Source organism: Delphinus delphis, chromosome X, assembly GCF_949987515.2.
Source record: "Delphinus delphis chromosome X, mDelDel1.2, whole genome shotgun sequence".
Classification (NCBI taxonomy): domain Eukaryota; kingdom Metazoa; phylum Chordata; class Mammalia; order Artiodactyla; family Delphinidae; genus Delphinus; species Delphinus delphis.
In genome coordinates, this window is record NC_082704.1 from 82,344,474 (window position 1) to 82,371,620 (window position 27,147).

General features: G+C 45.1%; 1 protein-coding gene across 1 annotated transcript in view; it reads left to right on the plus strand.

The window, feature by feature from the left end:
• The window catches only part of SMC1A (structural maintenance of chromosomes 1A), a 33,932-nt gene extending 6,785 nt beyond the window's left edge, over positions 1 to 27,147 (plus strand). The window contains exons 4-25 of the mRNA XM_060002702.1: positions 436 to 639; positions 733 to 971; positions 1,594 to 1,852; positions 1,956 to 2,096; positions 2,942 to 3,024; positions 3,179 to 3,386; positions 4,719 to 4,904; positions 4,998 to 5,177; positions 5,278 to 5,424; positions 5,520 to 5,657; positions 6,639 to 6,755; positions 6,862 to 6,968; positions 10,093 to 10,234; positions 12,206 to 12,351; positions 12,443 to 12,596; positions 13,644 to 13,754; positions 21,926 to 22,082; positions 22,558 to 22,712; positions 22,832 to 22,983; positions 24,084 to 24,153; positions 24,439 to 24,549; positions 24,979 to 27,147. Coding sequence (XP_059858685.1) covers positions 436 to 639; positions 733 to 971; positions 1,594 to 1,852; positions 1,956 to 2,096; positions 2,942 to 3,024; positions 3,179 to 3,386; positions 4,719 to 4,904; positions 4,998 to 5,177; positions 5,278 to 5,424; positions 5,520 to 5,657; positions 6,639 to 6,755; positions 6,862 to 6,968; positions 10,093 to 10,234; positions 12,206 to 12,351; positions 12,443 to 12,596; positions 13,644 to 13,754; positions 21,926 to 22,082; positions 22,558 to 22,712; positions 22,832 to 22,983; positions 24,084 to 24,153; positions 24,439 to 24,549; positions 24,979 to 25,062 — 3,291 coding nt within the window. The 3' untranslated portion in view covers positions 25,063 to 27,147. The remainder of the gene's footprint in view (positions 1 to 435; positions 640 to 732; positions 972 to 1,593; positions 1,853 to 1,955; positions 2,097 to 2,941; positions 3,025 to 3,178; positions 3,387 to 4,718; positions 4,905 to 4,997; positions 5,178 to 5,277; positions 5,425 to 5,519; positions 5,658 to 6,638; positions 6,756 to 6,861; positions 6,969 to 10,092; positions 10,235 to 12,205; positions 12,352 to 12,442; positions 12,597 to 13,643; positions 13,755 to 21,925; positions 22,083 to 22,557; positions 22,713 to 22,831; positions 22,984 to 24,083; positions 24,154 to 24,438; positions 24,550 to 24,978) is intronic.

Genomic DNA, 27,147 nt, shown 5'->3' on the forward strand with positions numbered 1-27,147 from the left:
CCAGACCAGTGCCTGAACCCGTGTCCTCTGCATTGGCAGGCGGACTCTCAACCACTGCGCCACCAGGGAAGCCCCCTCTCTTACTTTCTTGGTTAGTTTCTTCCTCATCTTCCAAACTCATCTTAGATGTCACCTTTGGGAAACCTTCCTACATAGGTACCCCTACCAGTCTCCTACACTCAAGCTTCATTTAGTTCTTTTTCTGTGCTACTGCTGTCACTGCACGTAACACACGGTGTTGTCTCTGCTTCTATCTCTTCTGTTCCCCATGTACCTCAAAAGGCAGGGAATATGTCCTCAAAGCTCAATGGTGAAATGTGGCACCCAGTGTGGGGAAGGGATCAGTGAACTTTTTCTGAATGATTGAGTCGGAGTGGGTAGCGGGAACTGGGCTGGCTAGGGTCTAAGTGGGGAGAGTGTTTTGACCTTTACTAGGGCGCTGTGGAATCTATTGCCATGAAGAACCCCAAAGAGAGGACAGCTCTTTTTGAAGAGATCAGTCGCTCTGGGGAGCTGGCCCAGGAATATGACAAGCGAAAAAAGGAAATGGTGAAAGCTGAAGAGGACACGCAGTTTAATTACCATCGCAAAAAAAACATCGCAGCTGAACGCAAGGAGGCCAAACAAGAAAAAGAAGAGGTAGGTGGCCAGGTTGCCTCTGGGCTCTGAGAGGCCAGATTGAAGCCAGTGCCTTACTGATGCACCCCTGCCTCCACACCCCTATTTGCGCAGGCTGACCGCTACCAGCGCCTGAAGGATGAGGTGGTGCGAGCTCAGGTACAGTTGCAACTTTTCAAACTTTATCATAATGAAGTGGAAATCGAGAAACTCAACAAAGAACTGGCCTCTAAGAACAAGGAGATCGAGAAGGACAAGAAGCGGATGGACAAGGTAGAGGATGAGCTGAAGGAGAAGAAGAAGGAGCTGGGCAAAATGATGCGGGAACAGCAGCAGATTGAGAAGGAGATCAAGTAAGTGGCAGGCCTGGGCATGTGACATGTGGAAAGCCAAGAGGCTGTGTTGTTTCCTTGGGCTCCTCTGAGCCCAGAGCCCAGTGCCTGTACTAGTTTCTCTATCTTCCCCTTGACTTGCTTTGGCTAGAATCAGACACATTTGTTGACTTGCATTTTAGACAAATAGAGTATTTAAGTACTCAGACTCCGGGTAGATAGGTACTCAGAAGATGAGAACTTGAAAGGGGTGGTGGCTTTGCCAAGTGAGAGGAAGTGATGGGAAGCCACTCGTGGCTGGTAGTCTCTTCCTAGAAGAGGAAAACTGGAGCTTGAAGTTTAAAGGACAGAAATTTGAAAAGGTTAAGTCAGATTACGTGAACACAGGTTACTCTTGGGAGTTGTTACTGAGGGCCCTGGCCTGGCTAGGGTTGAGGCAGGGGTGGTAGCTTTACCTTATAGAGTGGCTGGAATGCATTTCTAGGGAATAGCCCCTGTTTTGAGGATCTGTGGGGCATCAGGCCCTTGTTCTTTTAGGCACTTCCCTGAGGCTTGGAGTTTAGGCCCCCTTTGGATTAAAAAGCCTTGGAACCCTCCCTTCTCCCACAGTGCTAACTGGTTTCCCCCTCCCCTCTGGCAAAAGGGAGAAGGACTCAGAGCTGAACCAGAAGCGGCCTCAGTACATCAAAGCCAAGGAGAATACCTCCCACAAAATCAAGAAGCTGGAAGCAGCCAAGAAGTCCCTACAGAATGCTCAGAAGCATTACAAGAAGCGTAAAGGTGACATGGATGAGCTGGAAAAGGAGATGCTGTCAGTGGAGAAAGCCCGGCAGGAGTTTGAGGAACGGATGGAAGAGGAGAGTCAGAGTCAGGGCAGAGATTTGACCCTGGAGGAGAATCAGGTAAGCTCTTGGGCGGGGGTTGGGGGGGCGGGAGTAGAGAGATCGCTGGGCTGACATGGACTGACTTGGTCATCCCTGTCCTCTTTCCCTGTCCCTGACACAGGTGAAGAAATACCACCGGTTGAAAGAAGAAGCCAGCAAGAGAGCAGCTACCCTGGCGCAGGAGCTTGAGAAGTTCAATCGAGACCAGAAGGCCGACCAGGACCGGCTGGATCTGGAAGAGCGGAAGAAAGTAGAGACAGAGGTGGGCATGCTGTACAAGATTAGGAATGATGGTCCAGAGAAAAGGAAGTAATGATGGCTTAACAGTAATGACAATAGCTAACATCTAGCAAACACTGTGTGCTAGACACTGTTTTTTACATGTATGCAGTCATTTAATTCCTCATTTTCCAAATGAGGAAAGTACAGCACAGAGGTGAAGTAATTTGCCTAAGGTTATTAAGTGGCAGAACTGGGACGTGAACCTGGGCAGTCTAGCCCACACTTTTTTGGTTTGAGCCTGTCTTGATTGGTGAGGAAGTTAGCCCAGGCTGGGTAGAACACCTATGAGAGGGTTTCATAGGGCCCAGGGTGACCCCATCAGTTAGCAGAGCCACATTGAACACCATCTGTGTGTCTGCTTTTTTTTTTTTAAGATTTAATTTGATTTATTTTTGGCTGCGATGCATCTTCATTGCTGCCGTGCGGGCTTTCTCATTTTGTGGCGAATGGGAGCTACTCTTTGTTGCGGTATGCCAGCTTCTCCTTGCGATGGCTTCTCTTGTTGCGGAGCACGAGCACTAGGGTGCTCGGGCTTCAGTAGTTGTGGCTCATGGGCTTAGTTGCTCTGCGGCATGTGGGATCTTCCCGGACCAGGGATCGAACCCATGTTCCCTGTTTGGCAGACGGATTCCTATCCACTGCACCACCAGGGAAGTCCCTGTGTGTCTGCTTTTTAATGGGCCTCCTGCACTAGTGACCCATTGTCCGTGACTGTTGGGCTCTTGGATGAGCAGGCACATGGGGAGGGGGATGAGCCAGGGCCCCATGGTCTTGGAGTTAACTTACTCAGCCTATGGTGATGTAGTGTATTTGTCTTTCTCCCAGGCCAAGATCAAGCAAAAGCTGAGGGAGATTGAAGAGAATCAGAAGCGGATTGAGAAACTGGAGGAATACATCACAACTAGCAAGTATGTGGCCTTGTAACCTTCCCTCTTACTTCCAGGCCTGTTCTTGTGAACCCTTCCTGTCCTACCTCTCTCCAGGCAGGACCCACAGAGTCCCTCTCGGCCAGGAATATTTTCTGGCCAGCCAGGGTAACCCTTGTGTTTCCTTACTTTGTAGGCAGTCCCTCGAGGAGCAGAAGAAGCTAGAGGGGGAGCTGACAGAGGAGGTGGAGATGGCCAAGCGGCGAATTGATGAGATCAATAAGGAGCTGAACCAGGTGATGGAGCAGCTGGGGGATGCACGCATTGACCGCCAGGAGAGCAGCCGCCAACAGCGTAAGGCAGAAATTATGGAAAGCATCAAGCGCCTGTACCCTGGCTCTGTGGTAAGAGTGGAGAGGGAACTCATTTCCTGAGCACTTACTTTCACACTCACTGTCAGATAATTTTCACAGCAGCCCTGTGAGGACAGGATTGCTAATCCCATTTTTACAGCTAGGGAAACTGAGGGTCAGGGAGGTTAAATGACTTGCTCAAAACAGCATAGCTTGTAAGTATAAGAACTGCAATTCAGGGACTTCCCTGGTGGGGCAGTGGTTAAGAATCCGCCTGCCAGTGCAGGGGACACAGGTTCGATCTCTGGTCCAGGAAGATCCCACATGCCTCAGAGCAACTAAGCCCGTGCGCCACAACTACTGAGCCTGCGCTCTAGAGCCCGAGCGCCACAACTCCTGAAGCCCGCGTGCTTTGAGCCCGTCCGCAACAAAAGAAGCCACCGCAGTGAGAAGCCCGTGCGCCGCAACGAAGAGTAGTCCTCGCTCACCACAGCTAGAGAAACCCTGCGTGCAGCAATGAAGACCCAACACAGCCAAACTAAATAAAATTTAAAAAAAGAAAAAAAAACTGCAGTTCAGACCCAACTTGTTCTGATTCTTAACCTCGTGTTCTTTGCATCACACCAGTTGTATCTTCCTGAAAGTTTTGTCTTGCTTGTGTCCACTCCTTTGTGGGAGGTGGGGAAACTGGAGAGGGCTTTGGGAAGGGAAGGGGCCACAGGGCAGGAATTAGCTCCCAGGAAGTAGCTCTGTGCAGGCTTCAGTATGAGCTTCTTTGGCATGTAACAACCAGCTCATTCACTAGGCTTTATCAGATCTCTTGGCCTCTTAAACCAAATCCTGAGTCCCCAGATTCCCTAAATATTATTCCTCTATTGCTGTAATTCCATCCCTGGGTTCAACTTAATTGAGTTCCACAACTATTTCCTGATCTTTCCTATAGACACTGCTGGGGAGTTGATAAGGAGGAGTTAGGCTCAGTCACTGCCCTTAAAGATCTTACCCTTTATCTGATAGTTCTTAGGGAACCATGGTTGATTTGGGAGACATGGGGGAAGTGAACTGAACAAAGAGATTTACTTTGCTGGGTGTTTGTGAGAATTTGATATAATGCATATAGGGTCTCTGGCATAATGCCTGGGGTGGCAGTGGTCTGCGAAATGGTAAAAGTGAGGTTTAGAAAGATGATTTTTGGATTCAGACATGACTGCCTGAAGTTGTTGTTGCTTTAAAGCCAGAGTAGGTTTTTCTTCCGTAGTGTGGGGGCTGTGTTCCTGATAGAAATTCTGACCTGCTCCCACCCCCTTCCAAGCTGGGAATTGGGGTTCCCAAGCCAGCTCCCAAAAGCCTCATGCTTCACTTTTCTCTTCTGACTTTCCCTAGTACGGCCGCCTCATTGACCTCTGCCAACCCACACAAAAGAAGTATCAGATTGCAGTAACCAAGGTTTTGGGTAAGAACATGGATGCCATTATCGTGGACTCAGAGAAGACAGGCCGGGACTGTATTCAGTATATCAAGGAGCAGCGTGGGGAGCCTGAGACCTTCTTGCCTCTTGATTACCTGGAGGTGAAGCTGGTGGTCATGGGGTCAGGGCAGTGTGAGAGGGCTGCTCCTCCTAGCCCTCCGTGTTCTGCCACTTAACTGAGCTTCTTCTCACAGGTGAAACCTACAGATGAGAAACTCCGGGAGCTGAAGGGGGCCAAGCTGGTGATTGACGTTATTCGCTATGAGCCACCTCACATCAAAAAGGCCCTGCAGTACGCTTGTGGCAATGCCCTTGTCTGTGACAATGTGGAGGATGCCCGCCGCATTGCCTTTGGAGGCCACCAGCGCCACAAGGTATGGATTCCCTTGCCCATATTGGAGCTGGACAGGCTTAGTATTGGCAGTTCCTCTGTTTAGCTTCTCCCCTCTCCTCTCTTCTCCCTGCTGTGTGTAGACAGTGGCACTGGATGGGACCCTGTTCCAGAAGTCAGGGGTGATCTCTGGCGGGGCTAGTGATCTGAAGGCCAAGGCCCGGCGCTGGGATGAGAAAGCAGTAGACAAGTTGAAAGAGAAGAAAGAGCGGTTGACAGAAGAGCTGAAGGTAAGCCATAGGCAGGGCTGTCCCTAGGAAAGGGGGTCCGAAGCCCAGGCCAGCTGGCCACCTTCTTACCACCTAGCCCCTCTCGTCCACTTTAGGAGCAGATGAAGGCAAAGCGGAAAGAGGCAGAACTACGTCAGGTGCAGTCTCAGGCCCACGGACTGCAGATGCGGCTCAAGTACTCACAGAGTGACCTAGAACAGACCAAGACACGACATCTGGCCCTGAATCTGCAGGTGGGGCCTGGCCTTCAGCCCTGTTTGCCAAAGGCCATCCTCACATTCCTGGCCTAGGTTTTTCTGGGGGTGGGGAACTTGTCCCACTTCCTTTGGGGAACTGCTTTGGGGAACCAGCCATAGCATAGAGTCAGACAAGCAGGGGTTCAGATCTTGGCTCTGTATGACATTAGGCAAGTTACTAAACCTCTGTGTTGTATCTGTTCAAATCTTTTGCTCATTTTTGTATTGGTTTGTAAGTTTTTTGAAAAATATATTCCAGAAACAATATCTTTGTCAAGCATATGTATTGCAAATACTCAAAAAACAAAACAAAACAGGAAAAAAAACAAAATAAACCTCTCAGTGTCAATTTTTTCATCTTAATCTGTAAAGTGGGAGGTAAAATTATAGGGTCCTTACAAAGATTGAATGAGTTAATATATGTGAAGTATTTAGAGTGATTCCTCATAGCCAGTGAATGTTCAGTAAATGTTAGGTGCTATTAACATAACTAATTCATTCAACAAATATTTGAGTTTCTTCTGAAAGTTTTCAAAGTGAGCTACAGATATTTCAGTCCCTGTGAGTGGGGGTACTTTTATAGATATATTAATGTGTTTGATTATGGGTGCTTCCCCAGCTAACTCTGGAGGTGTTATGTAATATGTAGTATATGTATCATTTTTCTAAAATCAAAAAGTCTGAATTCCAAAACATATCTGGCCCCAGGGGTTATTGATGAGGGAGTGTGGGCCTGTAAGTAATGATGTTTACTGTGTGCCCAGCCTTTTGGATTGAAGTTGGCTGACTAGAGACCAGGGAGGAAGCCATGTGATGGTCCAAGTGAGAGATGATGCAGCCTTAACAGCAGTGCTAAGTCAGGTTCTCTCAGCATGTGGCGAGTTAGCCCTTTTTGTCCATGGGGCCAGTATACTCAGGGTGGCTCTTTTTCTCCAAGGATCCTGGTCTCTTTTGTCCTCTCAACCCTGTTTCCTTCAGGAAAAGTCCAAGCTGGAGAGTGAGCTAGCCAACTTTGGGCCTCGAATCAATGATATCAAGAGGATCATCCAGAGTCGAGAGAGGGAAATGAAAGACTTGAAGGAGAAGATGAACCAGGTTGGTAGAGGATGAGCCATGCCAGCATGTGCATCAGGGCAGGACTGAGGCTGGAAGCAGCACTCTGACCCAGAGGTCCTTTTCTCTCCCTTGCTTCTCCCCTCAGGTAGAGGATGAGGTATTTGAAGAGTTTTGTCGGGAGATTGGTGTGCGCAACATCCGGGAGTTTGAGGAAGAGAAGGTGAAGCGGCAGAATGAAATCGCCAAGAAGCGGTAGGTGGAAGTGTGGTTAGAAGGGGAGACTGGGGTGCCCTTGAGCCCCTAGCCTGACATCTGGGAAGTCAAATGCCATCGTAAGGCAGGGAGCAGCTTTTACAGCGATGGGCATTTATGGTAGGTCAGCCTTAACAGGGACATCATGGAAGCATGTGGCACAGTATAGGGATTAAGAGTACCAGCTTTAAACGTGGTTTACCTGGGTTAAAATCCCAGCTCCATGGTTCATTTATCTTGGGCAGTGACTTGACCTCTCTAAGCCCTAGTTTCCTTATGCGTCAAGTGGGATAATTGTGATACCTATCACATAGAATTGTTGGGGTGGATCAGAGGTTGGGCTTAATCCTTATAAAGTATTTAGCATGATACTTTGCACCTACTAAGAGCAATAGGTATTAGCTTTTTTTTTTTCTGGTTGCGCCATGTGGCTTGCAGGATCTCAGTTTCCCAACCAGGGATTGAACTTGGGCCATGGCAGTGAAAGCACTGAATCCTAACCACTAGACCACCAGGGAACTCCCAATAGATATTAGCTTTTATTATTGTCATTGTCCTGATGGGTGATGTGGGAGAGGAGGACCAAAGTTCTAGGTTGGAAGAATAGTAAGAACAAAGCAAGTTTCTCCTTTCTTTCCCACTTTAGTTTATTCATTTGTTCAACAAACCTTGTTTGAATACCTACTTGTGCCCAGTTGTCCTGTGCTAGGTATTGGAGAGGGTGGGGAGATGAGGATAAGACAGATGAACATGACACAGTCTCTCTGAAGGAGGTCACCCCCTGGACCCAGGGCTTCAGTCAGCAGTTCGTCTAGCCCATCACCCATACAGTAACTGTTCATTGCTCTCCTACCCCCAAGTCAGGCTCAAGGGATATAGAATTGAATCAGAGACTGTTCCTGTCCTCAGGGAGTTTTGGAGTAATGAGGGAGACAAACAAGTAGATCAGCAGTTTCAGAATGATGCTGTACTTGAGGTAGATAGAAAATACAGAGGAAAATGTTCAAGGAGCTGCAAATCAACAAAAGGAAAAATAAAAACCTAGAGACCCAGTAGAATAATGGAGAGAGGATGTATTAGCATTTCATGGAGAGAGAAGCTCGAATGGCTAATAACTGTGAATTGATGTTCCATCTCATTCCTAATTAGAGAAAATGCGAATTAAAACAATCTAGCAGTATTTGGTGAAAATAAGTCTACACGAGCCCAATGACTTAGCAAAGCCACTCCTGAGTCTATATCCCAGAGAGGGTCTTAGCCACAGGGTGACAAAGAGACACATTCAAAGTTGTTCATCTTGGCATAATTTGTAATAGTGGGACATTGGTGGCAATGTAGACGGCCATCACTGCAGAGAAGTATAAGTTAAATGTGATGACTATACAGACTATGGAATACTGTGTAGCAGTTCAGACAAGAACTAGATTTACAGGCAGTAATAGGATAAATTTATAACACTGTACATTTGTATAAATTTAAAAACAAAACAACATTTTACAAGGATATGCATTTTTAAGGTTATATATGTACGTATGTATGTGTGTGTATGTATGTGTGTGTATGTATGTCTGTATGTCACTTTGGTGTACATGCTCACTGTAGGGAAGATAATAGGAGTAGAAATCAGATTGAACCAAAGGAGAAAAGGGAAAGGTCTTGTACAGACAGCGATCGTAAGTGTTTTATGGACTATGGGGTATGATTACACCAAAAAGGGAGGAACCCAACAAATTGTAATAGAAACTAAGAACCTGCTCACAATCGTGAAGAAAGGTTTTATAGACCAAGGAGTGATGAACTGGAGACCTGTAGAGTGAGTAGGATTTAGCCAACCAGGCAGTAGACAGAAGAAAGGAGTTCCAAGCAGTGAGAACAGCATGCGCAGAGGTGTGAGAGAGCATACTATGTTCTGCAAACTAAGTATTGAATGTCTGGAGCAGAAAAATGGGGTCAGGAGGAAGGCGGAGGTGTTGGAGAGGTCAGCAGGGGCCAGATCACAGAAGGCTTTGTGAGTCATGCTTAGGAGATTGAACTTAAAATTGCATAGCTCAAAATTATAGAGTTAATTACATTCCATTTGGATTATAGTGACTAATAGGTTTAAGCTGCTAGCATGACATCTGGCAGCATCTGTCACACCATATTGGGGGGTGGAGGGACAGTTGGAAGTTAGACCGGCCTGTCCTGCTAGTATCTGCATATGCTGGTTACATACTCTTGAGTTTCTATAGAGATGGGGAGGAGGGAACTAGCAGAAATCTATTTTCTCCATTTTTTTTTTTTTTTTTTTTTTTTTACTACCCAAGCTCTGCCCTTTAGAGATTCTGGAATGTTGGGGCAGGCGTGTATGCGGGGGTTTGGGGGTAGTTGGAAAGAGTGAAAGCCCATGAACTGAATATGAACTGAATACAGCCAGTATACCTGGAGATGGTGATGATAACTAAAATTTGTTGAGTGCTTACTGTGTACCAGGCATGGTTCTAAAGACTTTATACATATTAACTCCCAATAACTCTGAGGTAAGTACTATTATTATTTCCATTTTTCAGGTGAGGAAACAGGCATGGAGAGTATGACTAACTTGTCTGAGATTCATTACTAGTAAATGGCAGAGTTGAGATGCCAGTCCCCTTATCCCACCACATTATATTGCAAGGATGCCAGGAGAAGAAACCCAGATTTTGGTGTTTACACCTGGGATCTAATGTCACTTTGCCAGCTCTGTGGCCTTGGGCAAGGTCTTTTACCTCTTGGCCCAAGTTTCCTCATTTGTAAAATTAGGATAATAATGCCTTCTTGTGGAGCTGTTCATTAGAGGATTAGAGGTAATGTATGTAAATTACATAGAAGCTTAATAAATAGGAATTATCATAGCTGGTGGGTTCAGGTGGACCTTTTTGTGCCTCCTTCTAGGAACTCAGAATGGAGGCTCCAGTGTTTAAAGGAGGATTCATGGAGTTTGGCCCAATCTCCTCTGCCTTGTGCCATATCTACAAAGCGAGGCCAAGGAACTTAGTTCTGTAACTTCAGGGGACAGTTTTATGTGGATGAGCTGAGTGGTGACTAAAATTCAGCAGTAACTGTGTCCCTGTGCCCTAGGCCTAGTTCTCCTTTCTCCCCACAGTTTGGAGTTCGAGAATCAGAAGACTCGCTTGGGCATCCAATTGGATTTTGAAAAGAACCAACTGAAGGAGGACCAGGATAAAGTACACATGTGGGAGCAGACAGTGAAAAAAGATGAAAATGAGATAGAAAAGCTCAAAAAGGTAAGGAAGGAGACCATGAAAAACTAAACTAAAAGCTAAGAGGAAAAATTGGAAGAGATAATATCCATACTTTATAAAGCCCTCTTCTAAATAAGAAAAACACCAAGACCTAAATAGGGAGAAAAAATGAGTAAGTGGCACAAACAGTTCAAGAAGAGATTCAAATAACCCATAAACACGTATATATAATTTAGCCTTAGTAGAAATCAAAGGAATGCAAATTAAAACAATTATGTGTAATTTGTTTCCTATCACATCACCCAAGATTTTTTTTTTTTTAAAAAAGGATACTGGCCATGATGCACAAAACCAGCATTCTTAGGCCATATGGCACCATGCATTGAGAGTCTTCAGAATACATTTCTCCTCAGTAATACATGAGGAAATCCAAAATGCTGGCACATAGGTTGATGTTTTTGTTTTTTGTTTTGTTATTTATTTATTTATTTATTTGGTTGTGCCGGGTCTTAGTTGCAGCAGGCGGGCTCCTTAGTTCTGGCATGCGAACTTAGTTGCGGCATGCGTGTAGTATCTAGTTCCCTGAACAGGGATTGAACCCAGGCCCCCTGCATTGGGAGTGTGAAGTCTTATCCACTGCACCACCAGGGAGGTCCCCCAGGTTGTTTATTTTTTAATTTTTAAAAAATTATTATTATTATTTTCTTAATATTTTGGCTGCTTTGGGTCTTCATTGCTGCACATGGGCTTTCTCTAGTTGTGGCAAGCAGGGGCTGCTCTTCGTTGCGGTGCGTGGGCTTCTCATTGTGGTGGCTTCTCTTGGTGTGAAGCACAGGCTCTAGGGGAGCAGGCTTCAGTAGTTGTGGCACACGGGCTCAGTAGTTGTGGCTCCTGGGCTCTAGAGCACAGGCTCAGTAGTTGTGGCACATGGGCTTAGTTGCTCTGCGGCATGTGGGATCTTCCCGGACCAGGGCTTGAACCCGTGTGCCTTGCGTTGGCAGGCGGACTCTTAACCACTGTGCCACCAGGGAAGCCCTGTATATTATTTCTTATGAGCCATTTGAGAGGAAGTTGCAGATATGTCCCCTTCTGTGACTTTCAGATCAAAATGAAAACATTCTCCTTTAAAAAAAAATCAGAACATAATAGGTAAGATGACAGTCCCCTTTGACTGACCACTCTCAATCCCAGTCCCCTTACTCTTCCTGGGGCTAATCTCACGTAGGGTGTATTCTTCCAGACCTTATAGGCATTTACTTAAATACTTTTTTTTTTTTAATTTTTTTTTTTTTGTGGTATGCGGGCCTCTCACTGTTGTGGCCTCTCCCGTTGCGGAGCACAGGCTCCGGACGCGCAGGCTCAGCGGCCATGGCTCACGGGCTCAGCCGCTCCGTGGCATGTGGGATCTTCCCGGACCGGGGCACGAACCCGTGTCCCCTGCATCGGCAGGCAGACTCTCAACCACTGCACCACCAGGGAAGCCCTACTTAAATACTTTTGCATTCATATATATGTACTCATGGAAAGTACACAGTATTGTTTTTGTGGGTGTTTTAAAAACATTGATGTTATTGCTCATGACAGTAGTCTTGGTGTGGAAAAGATGCTTAAATAACATTAAGTCAGAATATAGACTTTTAATTACAATCTAGTCTCAACTATGTAGACCTGTCCATAAGTAATGCTGAGGGGAAATAGGCTAAATGTTAATTGATTCTCTCTGGCTGGTGGGATTACAAGTAATTTCTTATTTTCCTCCTACTTCATACTTTTCCTATACTTTGAAGTTTTCTACAGCAGGCAACTTGTATATTGGGGTAAGGAGAGGTCAACAAAATAATTTGGAAGAAGGTAAAAGAACTCAGAGGGGTGATGGGGTTTGTAAAAGCAGAGCTCATTGAAGACAGATTCCAGCAAACTGTCTGGTGGAAAGGGTGGGGACAATGGGAGAAGATCCCAAGGTGAGCTGGGGAAAGCCTTCACTTCTTGTCCTGTTCACCGTGCTGGGACCAGGAGGAACAAAGACACATGAAGATCATAGATGAGACCATGGCCCAGCTACAAGACCTGAAGAATCAGCACCTGGCCAAGAAGTCAGAGGTGAATGACAAGAACCATGAGATGGAGGAGATTCGTAAGAAACTGGGGGGCGCCAACAAGTGAGTGGGTTCAGGCCTGGGCCTGGGGGAAGTACGTAGTATGGGCAGCTTGCTGGATTTGGGTCTCACCTATCTCCTTGGATCTTCTTAGGGAAATGACCCATTTACAGAAGGAGGTGACAGCCATTGAGACCAAGCTTGAACAGAAACGCAGTGACCGCCACAACCTGCTACAGGCCTGCAAGATGCAGGACATCAAGTTGCCACTGTCTAAGGGCACCATGGACGATATTAGTCAGGAAGAGGTGAGTATTAAGGCTGGTGGTGGGTGTGGGCTGTGAATACCATAACCAGGAATGGGGGATGAAGGTGGCTAGGGAGGGCAGGTGAGAGAGAGAAAAGGATGGTGGTTGCAGGTGGTGAGAGACAAAAGGAGGGATGCAGGGGAGATGAGGCAGGGTGAGGCTGTGAAGGCAGGTGAGGTGAAAGGTAATAGCCTTGGTGTGAGAGGGAAGTTGTTGGGGGTAGGGCTGCATGTCAGTAGGTGGTGAGGGAGGTAAGCCAGGAGAAGAGGAAGTCATTCATTAACCTTAGGGACTTGAGCTAAGATAGTTCCAGCAGGTGATGGATACTGGTAGGAGTGGGAATTGAGGGACATTAGCCAAGAGCAAAGGAAGGTGGAATTGAGGGACCTGAGGGATGGTAACTTAGCTGCAGTGAGGGAGGTTGGCCAAGAGAGAGTTGGGTAAGGGACATTAGCAATACAGAGGTGATGAAGCTTAGTTATGGGAAAGGGAGGGACACCAGCCAATAGAAGAGCCAAGGCATTTTATCCACTGGAAGTGAAGCTTGGTAGCAAGGGGGTGGGAATGTTAACTGAGAGGAGGTTTGCAGATATCTTGTCTTTGACCTGAACATGTATTTCAGTCCCACATGTCTTTCTCCCTCCTTTCTTCCCAAATAGCATTTCCATTTAATTCAGCAAAATATTTTGAACACTGGCAGTGTGCCAGGCATCATGGTAGCATGTGATATAATTACTCCTAATCCTAAGCACAGCCCTGCCAGGCAGGCATCGTCCTGTGTTACAGATGAGGGTTTGTGTGTTTAAATGAGGATTCAAGCAACAGCATGGCTTGCCCAGGGTCACACGGTTAGTCAGCGGTAGAGCCCAATTTTGAACTCAGATCTTTCTGCTGTCAGAGCTGCTTTTCCTTTTGCCACAAGTACTTTCTAGCAAGGTGCTTCTCAAAGACATCGAAGGCTGCAAAGGAGCCCCTCAGCCCCCTCTAGAGGAGCAAGTGCTCTTATGGCCATTCGGGTCCATTTGACTCTCCCTCTCGCCATTGCAGGGTAGCTCCCAGGGGGAGGATTCAGTGAGTGGCTCCCAACGAACTTCCAATATCTATGCACGAGAGGCCCTCATCGAGATTGACTACGGCGACCTGTGTGAGGATCTGAAGGTGAGGCTCAGCCTCGGGGAGTGGGTACATCCTCCCAGCTGTCCAGAGAGAGGGTCAGCTCATCTGGGGGCCCTGTGGAGACAGACCATGTCTGGAAAGAGGGGCGAGCTGGCAAGGCGGGGCGGGGTGGAGTTGTGATCCATGGCTTCCCCCAATATGCACACACAGACACAGGCACATCTTCCGCCTCCACCCCCAGCTGCCCCCATCCCTGCCTGTTGCCAGTCTTCCCCTTCCACCTGTGTACACATCTCAGCCCAGATACACGGAGAACAGGCTCCTGTACAGTGAACAGATAGACCTCGGGGGTTCCTCAGGGCTCTGTCCCAGGCATCCTTTCCTTCTCATTTGGCGTGCTCTCATCCTGGGTGTCTCCTCTACTCCCCTGGCTTCAGCTGCCATCTCTGTGCTAGGGCCCACAGGTACCTCAAACCCCAGCCTTCCTCCCCAAATCGGCCTCTTCTCTTCAGTGCCAGCCCCAGGTTCAAACCAGAAATCTGAGCCTTGTCCTTAACTCTCTCTCTCACTTTGCATATTCAGTGAATTACCAAGCCCTGTCAATTCTACCTTCCAGATATCTACTGAATTCTACTTTTCTCTGTTTCCACTGTCTCTGTAGTTCAGGCTGCTTTCACCACTCACATGGACTACTGTAGGAGCCTTCTAAATAGTTTCTGATGCTTTCCAGTCTTTCCTTATAGCCAGGCAGGGGGACTTGATTTTTTTTTTTTTAACTTTTTTATTATGGAAAATTTCAAACAGATACAGAAGTAGAGAGAATGATACAATGAACCCCAGGTACCCATCATCCAGCTTCAATAATTAGCAACATATGGTCAATCCTGTTTTTTATACCCTTCCCCCTCCTGATTGGCACATTTTAAATCAAATTCTAGATATTCCATTCATAATTACCTCAGTATATATCTCTAGGACTCCTTTTTAAAAAATGTAACCATGATATTATACCAAAAAATTAGCACTAACTCTGTAATGTCACCTGATATTCAATAAATGTTTAGATTTCCATGAATGTCCCATAAATATCTTTTTAAAAAATATTTTTTCTGGGCTTCCCTGGTGGTGCAGTGGTTGAGAGTCCGCCTGCCGACGCAGGGGACACGGGTTCGTGCCCCAGTCCGGGAAGATCCCACATGCCGCGGAGCGGCTGGGCCCGTGAGCCATGGCCGCTGAGCCTGCGCGTCCGGAGGCTGTGCTCCGCAACGGGAGAGGCCACAACAGTGAGAGGCCCGCATACCGCAAAAAAAAAAAAAAAAAAAAAAAAATTTCTGTGTTTAAATCAGGATTCAAGTGAGGTCCATGTGTTAAAGTTGGTCTCTTATGGTCTATAACATTTTTTTATCCCTTTTTATTTTTTTCTTGCTATTTATGGAAGAAACTGGGTCATTGGTCTTGTACAATTTTCTATACTCTGAATTTGGCTGATTGTGTCCCATGATGTTTTTTAACATGTTCTTCCATCCTTGTGTTTCCTATAAACTGGTAGTTAAATCTGTGGTTTGATTGGATTCAGATTCATTTTTTATTTTTGGCAAGAATATATCATAAGTGGTACCATGTACTCATGAACTTCCTTTTGCATCGCATCAGTAGACACTGAATGTCAGTTCTCTCTGTCTTTGTAATGGTAAGATTGATGAATGCTCAACACTACCTATGAAATATTCTTGCCAAAAACTCAAACAAGGATCTGATTAAGCTTTTATGTCCACCAATTATATGAAACACTGGTGCCAGAGGAACATGTTAAGTAAAAGCACAGGGACGCAGTTAACTAAATCTAGACTGTGGGAAACTCTAAAGGACAAAAGACCTGGTCTCTTCCATAAATAAATGGGAAGAAAGAAATGAACAGAAAGGGAGAACTTTTATAGGCTTATGAGACAAATCAACCAATTACAATGTGTGGCCTTCCCTTGAATCCATTGCAAAGAAAAGAGAGGCAGGGGAATTTATAGATTAAATGAGATTTAAGAGACGTATCAGCCAATTGTAATGTGGGCACCTTATTTGGAACCTGCTTTGAAAAAAACCTGTAAAAAAATTTTTATGTTAACACAATTGGGATGATTTGAACACTGACCAGATAGTTTATGATGTTCAGGAATTGCTGTTAATATCTTTAGGTGATAATGGTATTGTGGTTTTATTTTTAAAATGTCCTTACCTTTTACAACAGTGGTTCTCAATGGGTGGGGTAGATTTTGCCTCCCCAGGGGACATTTGGTAATGTCTGGAGATACTCTTGTCACAGCTAGTTGTCGCAACTGGGGCAGAGGTTGCTACCAGTATCCAGTGGGTAGACAACAGGGATGCTGCTAAACATCCTACAGTGCACAAAGGACAGCCCCCACAACAACAAATTATTTGGCTCAAAATATCATTAGTGCTGAGATGCAGAAACCCTGTTTTAGAGGTACATACTGAAGTATTTATGGATGAAACATTTGAGATTTGGTTTAAAATAGTTGAATATAGAAAGAAATTGGGTATAGATGGCAGAGTATTGGCCATGAGTTGATAATTATTGAAGCTGGGTACGTGGGGTTCATTGTATTATTCTCTGCATTTCTGTGAATGTTTAAAAATTTACGTAATGTAAAGTTAAAAAAGGAAAAACAATCATGATCACCATGTTCAGGTGTTGTTAGCCCCATCAATCTTATAAAGTTCCCTATCAGCCTTTCACAGCTGGTTTTAGCAGCTATTAATGAACGATCATTGCCTACATCTATTAAGGGCTGCAAAATGGTAATTTTCTGATTCTTTCATTCCTCCTACATTTATTAATTTGATTTCTAAAAAAGAACTTTCTCACATCAACTGTTTAGTTCCCTTGAAATTCAGTTAGTACAGAAAAGGTAGAATAAATACTTAATTCTTTGCCTTTATTTACCAGCTTTCAGAATGAGTTGGTTATCTTTGTAACCTTTAAAGTTAGTGACCAGTGAGGTTTCTAATTTATATTTATTATCAACTTAAGTGTTTAAATGTCTTTTGGTATGTTTCAGTCTATTTGGAGTCATTTTTCTTTTTGATATTCAAATTGTCCCATTCTTGGCCAGAGGGAGCCACTTCAAGTTGAGTTTTGCTATTGTTCTTATTAGATTTTTTATTATGGAAAATTTCATATGCAGAAGTAAAATAGTACAGTGCTGTCTCATGTGGCCATCACCAGTTTTAGCAGTTAGCAACTCATGGCCAAACTTGTTTCATATGCACCCCCCCACACTCCATCCTCCCCTTCCCACCCCCAGGTTATTTAAAAAATTCTGGCCACCATGTCATTTCATTTGTAAATATTTCAGAATGTATCTCTATAAGAGAAAATTCTTAAAAATATTTAGAATCATTATCATACAAAAAACCCAATTACTTAACATTGGAGTTATATATTATTATATAATTCCTTAATAATAATATTATGATTAGTATTCACATTTCCCTGGTTGTTATCCACACACACTCACAGTTTGCTTGCTTGAACTGGGAGTCAAGTAAGATGAAAGAGAGATAGATGATTGATATAGTGATTGGTTGATGATGTCTCCTAAGTCTCATTTAATCTAAAAGTTCCCCCTCTGTCTGTTTTTATTTTTCTCTGCAATATTTACTGTTGTTGAAGAAATTCGCTCATTTCTCCTGAAGGATTTTCTACATTCTGTACTTTGTTGATTGTATCCTGTGGTTTTTAAAATGTTCCCCCAGAAATAAGTTCTGCTGTCCCCCATAGTTCCTGTAAGTGGGTAGTTAGATGTAGATTAGTGTTGTTCAATAGAGATACAGTATCGCCCACATGTGTAACTTTTAAAACATGAAATTTAGTTTAATACTATATTTTGTTTAACCGAGTATATCCAAAAGAATGATCATTTCAATGTGTAAACAGTATAAAAATTATTGATGAGAAATTTAACCATCTCTGTACTAAGTCTTCAAAATTCATTATCTATTTTAAGCTTCCAGCACATCTCAATTTGGATGCTAAATTTTACTCAGAAATACTTGATCTGTATTTAGATATCCTAAAATTTACAATTGAAAAAGGAGAACCACATACCCAAGTTGTTCCAAATATACTTAGAAGTTTTGTAGTAACTGAATTGAGTATCAGTTTTTAAATTTAAATTAGCTAGCATTCAGTAAAATTAAAACTTTAGTTCCTCAGTCACACCAGCTGCATTTTTCATGCTCAGTAGTAACATGTGGCTTGTGACCACTGTATTGGACAGCTCAGATCTAGAGGTTTGATTAGATTCAAGTTTTGGGGTTTATTTTGGTCAAGACTACTTCATATGACGTCATTACTTCCATCAGGAGGTTTATAATGTCTGGTCATTGGCTCTTTTTGTGTGGCTTGCAGCCATGATGATTATTGCCTAGATCCATTACATAATTTGTCAGGGGTTGCAAAATGGTCATCTTATTCTATCATTTCTTTATTAGCTGGAATACTGTAAAGAGATTTCCTCCGTCAATTATTTGGTTACCCTGAGGTAGTTTGTATAGGAAAGGCAGGATATATGGCTTGATTCTTTCCCTTTACTTACCAGTTTATAAAATAATGAGTTGGTTCTTTGGCATTCTCAAGATTTGTCCACTGAGTTGTTTTCATGTTATTATGAACTTAAGGATTTAAACACATTTGATGTGTTGCACTCTTGTGGTTATTATCCTTCTCATTGCATAAAGGTGTTGTATCTTCGGCCAGTGGGAACTCGTTCAAGTTGGCTTCTGAATAATTTTGACACAACTCTTGTAGTCTTTTTTTTTTTTTTTTTGGCTGTGCCGCGTGGCATGTGAGATCTTAGTTCCCTGACCAGGGATTGAACCCGCCCCCCCGTATTGGAAGGCAGATTCTTAACCACTGGACCACCAGGGAAGTCCCCTCTTGTAGTCTTTGATATCTTCCTTGCTTTCTGGTATGTCCAGGCTCATCCTTTACGTTTCCCACCCCAGATCTGGAATTAGCCATTTCTCTGAGAAGCTCTGACTTCTTTTAGTAGGGAATGCTATTATTTAGCAACTACCATCTGGACACTGGAATGTTCATGACTGCTTGGTTGCTCGGTGCTTCTAGAACTTTTCAGTAGACTGGGCTACAAAATGCATTTTTTATTTGAGGGAAAAATGTATCATGAGTTCATATTGATACTTCCAATTGAAATTGTAATTTTCACAGTTTAACATTGATTTTATGTTTGAGTTTCCAATTATTCTTGCTAAAAATCTGGTTTCTAGCAAGTATTCAATAGTATATTTACTTTAGCCTATCATATATGTAGAAACTCATAATAAGATATTATTAGTAACAATTCAATTATTGAATGCTATTTAAGATTTCCTTGATGCTAATGGCTCATTAAGCTAATGGCTCATTGAGCATGGATAGTCGTGTTCCTATGTTTTAAAGTGATTTGAAAGAATCTTCTGAGTGTTTAACCAGCTAATATATAGTCAGACTTCTTTTGTTTAGTTTTCAATTTTTAAAGGATTTTGCTTTTTACTATTCTCCTTTATTTTTTCCAAGTTTAATTTTGAAACTTTTCAAACCTACAAGAAAAACTGAAAGAATAGTACAGTTGAACACCCATATGCCTTTCACCTTAGATTGACCAATGGACATTTTCCCAGTTTGCTTTCTCTCTTATCTCTCGACTCTCTCCCTCCCTCTGTACTGCACACTTTTTTTGTTTTTGCTGAACCTTTTGAAGGAAGTTGTAGACTTCAACTCTAAATTCTTCAGCATGCTGGAGCAAGGGATTCTCCTCCATAACCACAGTTCAATTTTATACCTAAGAAAATTAATAATTTTATGTCTAATATTCCACCCATATTCAAATTTTCCTAGTTGTTACAAAGTGTCTTTTGTAGTAGTTTGTTTTTTTTAAGCTGTGACCCAATCAAATTCATGCATTGCTTTTGGTTGTTCTGTCTCTTTAGTTTCTTTTATTTAGTTAGTTTCTTTTAATGTGGAACAGTCCCCTCACTTTTTTTCATAACATCGGTCTTTTGAACTGTCTACATGTTGTCTCGAAGAACAGGATATGTTATGGGTACATTATGGATATGTCAGTTTCCTTTCATTACTCTGTTTAATTTGTTCCACCTAACCTTGTGTTTCCTATGAATTGGAAGTTTGAACTATTTTAGAGGCTTGATAGATTTGGGTTAAGTAATTTTTTGGCAAAAATATTTCACTGTGTGCTCCCCCTCCCCGCCAGCTGTGCAGCGTGGCTTGCCAAATCTTAGTTCCCCGAGCAGAGGTTGAACCCAGGCCATGGTAGTGAAAGCACCAAGTCCTAATCACTGGACCGCCAGGGAACTCCCCACTATGTACTTTATATTGCATCATGCCAGGAGGCACATAGTGTTAGGGTATCCCACTATTCATGATGGTAGGTTTGATCCTCAGTTAAGGTATCAATTGCCAGATCTCAGTGCTAAGCATACACTTTTACCTTTGTAAGTAATAAGGAATCTTTAGGGTGATTCTTTGGCATCTTGTCAGTATCTTGTTCCCCAACAGTTTTTTTACCCAGTGGCTTTCACATTTTGATTCAGTTTAATTTTGTTTTATAATTATGTAAATTCTTCATTTGATTCTGAAACCATAAGTATAATACAAGGTATGTGAAGAGAAGTTTAGCTTCCTTTCCTGTCCAACTTCACCCCCCTTCCTGTATGTGTGACCATTTTAGTTTTTGGATTATCTTTTTGTTGTTGTTGTATTTTTAAAATACAAATATATTTGTATGTAAATTATTCACATTTCCTCTCTTAGATAAAAGATAGCATTCTATTGTGTACCTTTATACTGTATCCACGAATCACTCCATACATATATATAGAGAGAGATGTTCAGAAAGGCTTTTCTAAAATATATATATATATATATATATATATATATATTCATGTCCTTCCTGTGCTTGAAATCATTCAGTGGTACCTCACCTCCCTTGGGATAAAGTCCAAATTTCTTAAAAGGCCTGTTATCATTGGGCTTCTTCATGTGCCTCCAGCTTTGTCTCTTTGCCTAGCGGACAGGCACGTGTGTGCTTACACACACACACACACACACACACACACACACACAGTTGCTACTGTTGCCATGTTGAATTGCCCTTTGCATATTTGTTTGGCCTTTTTGTTTTTCTGCTGTGCTATGTGGCTTGTGGGGTCTTAGTTCCTTGATCGAGGATTGAACCTGGGCCCGGGCAGTGAAAGCGCTGAGTCATAACCACTGGACCGCCAGGGAATTCCCCTGTTTGGCTTTTGAAGTTCATTAAAGTTGATTACTTTTTTGAATTTCTTTGATTTCCTTGAATGAACCATGAATAAACCCTGGTCTCGCATGTGATACTCCTGTCTGCATAGAAGACTGTTCCTTCTCTCTGTCCTCACCATTCATCCTATGGGCCTGAGCTTAAAAATATTCCTGGAAGCCTTCCCTAGCCCCAGTGTCTGAGTTAGGTGCCCTTCTTGTGTGCTGACCCGTCACCATCTGTTTATCATTGTTTGGGTATTCACCATACAATGTTCTGATTGTTTGCTTATATGCATTCCTCTGTTAGTCCATGAGCTCTATGAACACAGGAGCCATGACTCACAGGATATGAGTAGCCAGTGCCTGGCATTGGAAGGCATTCAGTAAATATTTATTGACTAAAAGTGGCAGAAAGGCACAAGCCCAGACATGCATCACAATATCCATAAGACCTAAAACCAAGTTCAAATGGAATTTGCTCAGGTGTGGTGATCTGAGCAGAAAACGTGAGTTGCCTTATTCGTTGTAGAGCTGTAAGTGGAGTCCAGACCAGCCTGTGTGGGAGCCTCTAGGTCACCCTGGGATGGCGCTGGCTCATGGCCTGGGCTGAGAGCCAGAGAGGGGCACCACCAGCTGCTCCTCCTGAGAGATGGAGAGGTTGACAGGGCCTGGGGGAAGGGCTAGAGATGAGAAAAGCGACGTCAGCCTGTAATTTCTAGGGACGGTGGGAATGGTTACTGTTGGCAGGACCTGATGAGAGGAGCAGGGTTAGGGAAAAAGAACCTGCCTTCTGCGTGGGAGTAGGTCCCCAGGCCCCCGCCCGGATCAGGTATCTCTGTAGGGGCCTGGCCCTTCTTGATGTTGCTGGGCCTGGGATTTGCAGGATGCCCAGGCCGAGGAGGAGATCAAGCAGGAGATGAACACACTGCAGCAGAAGCTGAATGAGCAGCAGAGTGTGCTCCAGCGTATTGCTGCCCCCAACATGAAGGCCATGGAAAAGCTGGAAAGTGTCCGAGACAAGTTCCAGGAAACCTCAGACGGTAAGGGTTTCCTCTTCTTCTTGGTTCTAAGATGAAGGCAGGAGGCTAGAGGTATGGCAAGGGCCTGTTATACATCACAACAGCTCCTGTTTTTACGTGCTTTCTTGCTCGAAACTCCCAAGAGCCCTAAACAATAGGGATTATCACACCTGTTTTATAGAGTAGAAAACTGCTGAGGTTTAGAGAGAATGAGTGACCTGCCTGAGGTCACACAGCTCGTTGCTGGTAGAGCCCAGGGAAGAATCCATGTTATGTGGCTGCGAGCCCATGTTTCTTCCTTTGCACTATGTGGCTGGCCCACTGGATACAGGTGATCGTGGAACTGTCTTCCTGGGCCCCTCCGCAGGCATTCCTCTTCATGTGGGATGTCCCTGCTCTGTGGATTGTCAGTTGTAGGTCATTTTTGCCAGGGCATGGTCCTCAGCCTTGGCAGAGCCTGGGTACTGAGGGGTCACCTGTCTTTCCCTTGTGGCAGAGTTTGAGGCAGCCCGAAAGCGAGCCAAGAAGGCCAAACAGGCATTTGAACAGATCAAGAAGGAACGCTTTGACCGCTTCAATTCCTGTTTTGAATCAGTGGCCACCAACATTGATGAGATCTACAAGGCCCTGTCCCGTAACAGCAGTGCCCAGGTAGGCTGGAGCCCCTTACCCAACTAGCCCCTACCCATCCTCATTTGCCCTTCCCTCTAGGCTTCCTGTCCTCATCCCCATCTAGACCCAGACTCTTGACCCATCTCCTTTCCCCCTAGGCATTCCTGGGCCCTGAGAACCCTGAGGAGCCCTACTTGGATGGCATCAACTACAACTGTGTAGCTCCTGGCAAACGCTTCCGGCCCATGGACAACTTGTCAGGGGGGGAAAAAACAGTAGCAGCTCTGGCACTGCTCTTTGCCATCCACAGGTATGGCTGTGCCCCTCCAGGGCAGTTGGTGGGGACTGTACTGAGGCCACTGGAGGCTCTGGGGTCCAAGGATATGCAAAGTTATGCCGAGGTGAAGATGATCTGGTGGACTCTGGATTGAATCCCTGTTTCCCTACCGACTACAGCATATCTGGCCTTGGTTTCCTGGACCTGTCTTCCCAATCCAACCTCATCCACTCAGCATGCCTTCCCCTGCATGTATTCAGTCCCACCTCCAGGCTTTTGCTTACATGGTTGCTGGCTCATAAGCCCTTTTCATGCAAATCTAGCTTGGCCATCACCTTCCACCCCTTCACATCTCATTCTCTTCCTCCTGTTCCTCTAGGAAGCCTGCTTCAACCACTGTGGCATACCCTGACCTCCCCCTCCTGAATGCCAACAGTACTTGAATCTGACTCCCCCCCACAACTTAGTGCTTGATTGTACAGCATCATTCAGTGAGCATTTCTTGAGGGCTGCTCTGTACCAGACCTTGTTGGGGGATTAGGGACACAGATGAGTCAGACATGGTTTTTGTCTTCGAGGAGCTCATGGTCTACTGGAAGCCAGATGTGTAAACAAACAGTGAGCTAAATGTTGTAACCGGGTGAGCGTGTGAGCGGTGGATGCACAGAGGAGAGCCACCAACCCAATCTGGGAAAGCCTTTCAAGGGCAGCCAACACTTGAGCAGGAAATGCAAAGGATAAGTAGAAGTTAGCCAGAGAGACCAGTAGGCATTCCGAGGCAGAGGGTACAGCATGTGCAGAGGCAGGGAGACATGGTGTGAGTGGGTGGGGTAGACCTCCAGGTAGCTTGGTCAGTATGGCCAGAGCCTAGGACAGCTTTATCTCCCCAGCCAACCTGGAGGCTCCAGAGAGGATCATGTCTTCTGTTCTGTGGGATCCTGGAGCGCAGGGCTGGATGCAAAGGAGGACTCAGTTGGTATATTGGGCTTTAGGGGCTCAGGCAACATTCAGACCTGGGTTTTTTAATCTCTGAAGAAATGGAAGGGGGTGCTGGCCTGTATGATGGGCTCTGGGGCTGTCATGCCCCGCCCCTGCCCCCATCAGTGTCAGCTCACCTACTGGTTCCCTCCCAGCTACAAGCCAGCCCCCTTCTTCGTCCTGGATGAGATAGATGCTGCCCTGGATAACACCAACATTGGCAAGGTGGGTGCAAGGAAAGTGGGGCCCGGGAGGGAGGCCCCCAGGTCGGGGCTGGGTTTCAGGGAACAACTCCTGAGTGCGCCCTAGCCATTCCTGCAGCCTCTTCTCTGTGCCTGGGAGGCTGGGCCCAGGGTCATCCGCACTGTGCTAGTCAGTGGCCTCCTTTCAGCCTCTCTTCCCCCAACCCTCCGCCCCGTACCCCACCCCATCTGCCTCTGGTTCTGACTGGATAAGACAGGGAGTGTTAGGGCTTCAGCCCTGCTAAGTGCTCCATGGCCCCTCCCACAGGTAGCAAATTACATCAAGGAGCAGTCGACTTGCAACTTCCAGGCCATCGTCATTTCTCTCAAGGAGGAGTTCTACACCAAGGCTGAGAGCCTCATTGGAGTCTACCCCGAGGTAGGGCGGTCCTGGCTCAGGAGCCAGCCCCACTCCCTGCCTGACTTCCCAGGGCAGGAAGGGAAGGCTGCAGTGGAGGGGCACAGGGGTGGGGGAGCATAGGGACTCAGGTCCTGAATGGCCATCTGGGCTTGTTGGAGCCCTGCCCTGGAGGCTTAGCCAGCTCAGCTGGGCAGGGCCATTGCATTTGGGGACAGGTGGAAAGGCGAGGCAGAGGCAGCCAGACAGCAGAGAAAAGGAGGAGAGTGCAGAGATAGGCAGGAAAGGCACATGGGACTGAGCACATCCTCCCATACCCAGAGAACCATTGCCTGGGCTTTGGGCAGGTATGTAGGGAGGAGGGTTTGAGGCCCCACAATCCTGGGGCACTTGACCCCTCTTAATTCTCTCCTTACAATTTTATTTTTCTTTTTCTCCCTCCTCCTTCAGCAAGGGGACTGTGTGATCAGCAAAGTCCTGACCTTCGACCTCACCAAGTACCCAGATGCCAACCCCAACCCCAATGAGCAGTAGCAGTAGTTCTGCCCTCCTGCCCGGTCTGGATCCCTAAGTTACGCCTCTCCCAATCTCTGGATATTTGGCTCCCAACCTTTCCCTACCTCCTGTCCCTGTTTGGTATAGTTATGGGATTTAGGCACTGCTGTCAAGCATGAAGAGGAACAGAGGTGATGTTAGTTCTGGAGCAAAAATTCCTGAGCTTCAGGGAGCATCCTGACCTCTGGAACGAGGTGCTGAGCTGAACTGAGCTGAACAGGGCCATCTGTCCATCCCCCCTTCTGCCACCCTGGACCTTACCCCGTCACCCATAATCATGGATTCCTTGGGCCCCCTGCATTTTGCTTGTGTGTGGTATGTACATGTGTGTATATGTGTCCACATGTGCGCATGTGGGTGTGTTTGCAAAATAATAAAGATATTGGAGACCCATTTTAGAAGGAGCCTAGGCTGAATTTGATTCCAAGAGAGCTTAGTATGACAGCACCCCGGCGCTGGGCATAGTTATTCCAGACCTCAGGATTCAGGCCGTTACGTGAAACCACCCTCATTCACTCATTAATGCTTTCATTCATTTCCTGTGTTCATCAAATACATACTGAACACCCTCTTTGTCAGACTCTATGCTAGGAATACAGAACTGAATCAGACATGATCTCTACCCTCCTACTAAGGAGATGCTAGTGGGTTCATGAGTTCCTGTGGTTAGCTGAATCATGTATAGGTGCTTTGAATTTGAGAAGAGGATGATCAGCTCCAGGCTTCCTGGAGGTCACATTTGAGCTGGACCTTGACAAGTTGGTAGGATTTGGTTGGGTGCTAGGAGCAGAGCCTAGGCTCTAGGGACAGTTCTAGTCCCATTTTTTTATCACTTACTAGCTTGACACTGGGCAAGTCATTTGACCTTTCTGTGCCTGTTTCCTCAACTGTAAAATGGGGCTAACAGTATTTACCTACCTCGTAGGATTTAATGATGTCAAACTCCTCACTGGAGGCCTTATCCCTGCTTGGAGCCCACTAGGTGCCAACCCCTCAGAATCCAAGCCTTCTCATGCCTAACCCCTGAGGGCTTCTGATCCCAGTTGTTAGGGACAGAAGGAGCCTCCAAATCTGGGAAGTGTTGAATGCCCTGGTTATTGGGAAAGTTCCAGGGCATTGATGGGGTTTACCTGGTAAGTGGAGGACCTAAGGAACCCTATCGCTTCAATCATGTATGATAACTGGGTGCCTAAGCCCCAACCTGGGTTGTGAGGAAGTAGGGGAGAGGTAGCCTGGGCCGCATCCTGGCTGTGTGTAATGTTCCTTCTGGGAACTAACCGCATTAGTTGCAGGCACTGTGCAGAGGCAGTGCAGTCTGCTGCCATGAGGTCGGTCTTTGCTTGTTCATGTATACTGTCAGACCATCACCTTGTCCGATCTGTATATTACATTTTTTCTTTTTAAAAGTTAAATCAGTTCTAATTATCCAAGTAATGCATGAATCCATTTTCTTTTTAAGAAATTAGATTGTTGCAAATAAAGCTAACTTCATTCGACTACCATTCCCCCTCCCCCTCTCAATTCCTATAATGTCTGTTGTACATCCATCTTGACTTTGTTTTAAGACTTTTACGTATGAATTCATTGAAAATACTGTGTTTAATGCAGATGGTATATTGAATCATTCTGCAGTTTTCTTTCTTAGCAATGTTTTTGAGATATATGCATGTTGCTAAATGTAGATGCAGTTCACCCTTAGTAATTGTTATGTAAATTGCCATGATGTGACTCTGCCACATTTTATTTACCTATTTCTCGTGTGATAGACAGTAAGACTTCTGTTTTTGCTGTTATAAGGATACTACGCAGGAGCATCGTGTGTGCGTGTGTGAAAATTTACCTAGGGTTGATTCCTACAAGTTGAATTACAGAATCGTAGGTTATTTATATTTTTGTTTTTAATAGATACTTCCAAATTGCCTTTCTGTACTGTTTACTCAGTATTTTTCTTGAGGTTGTCTTGGGTCTAATATCGTTATCTACTTCATTTCATCCTGAGTAGTGATAACCGTGAAACCATGGGTGAGATGTGCTAATAAGTATGTATTTTCTAATACATATTAA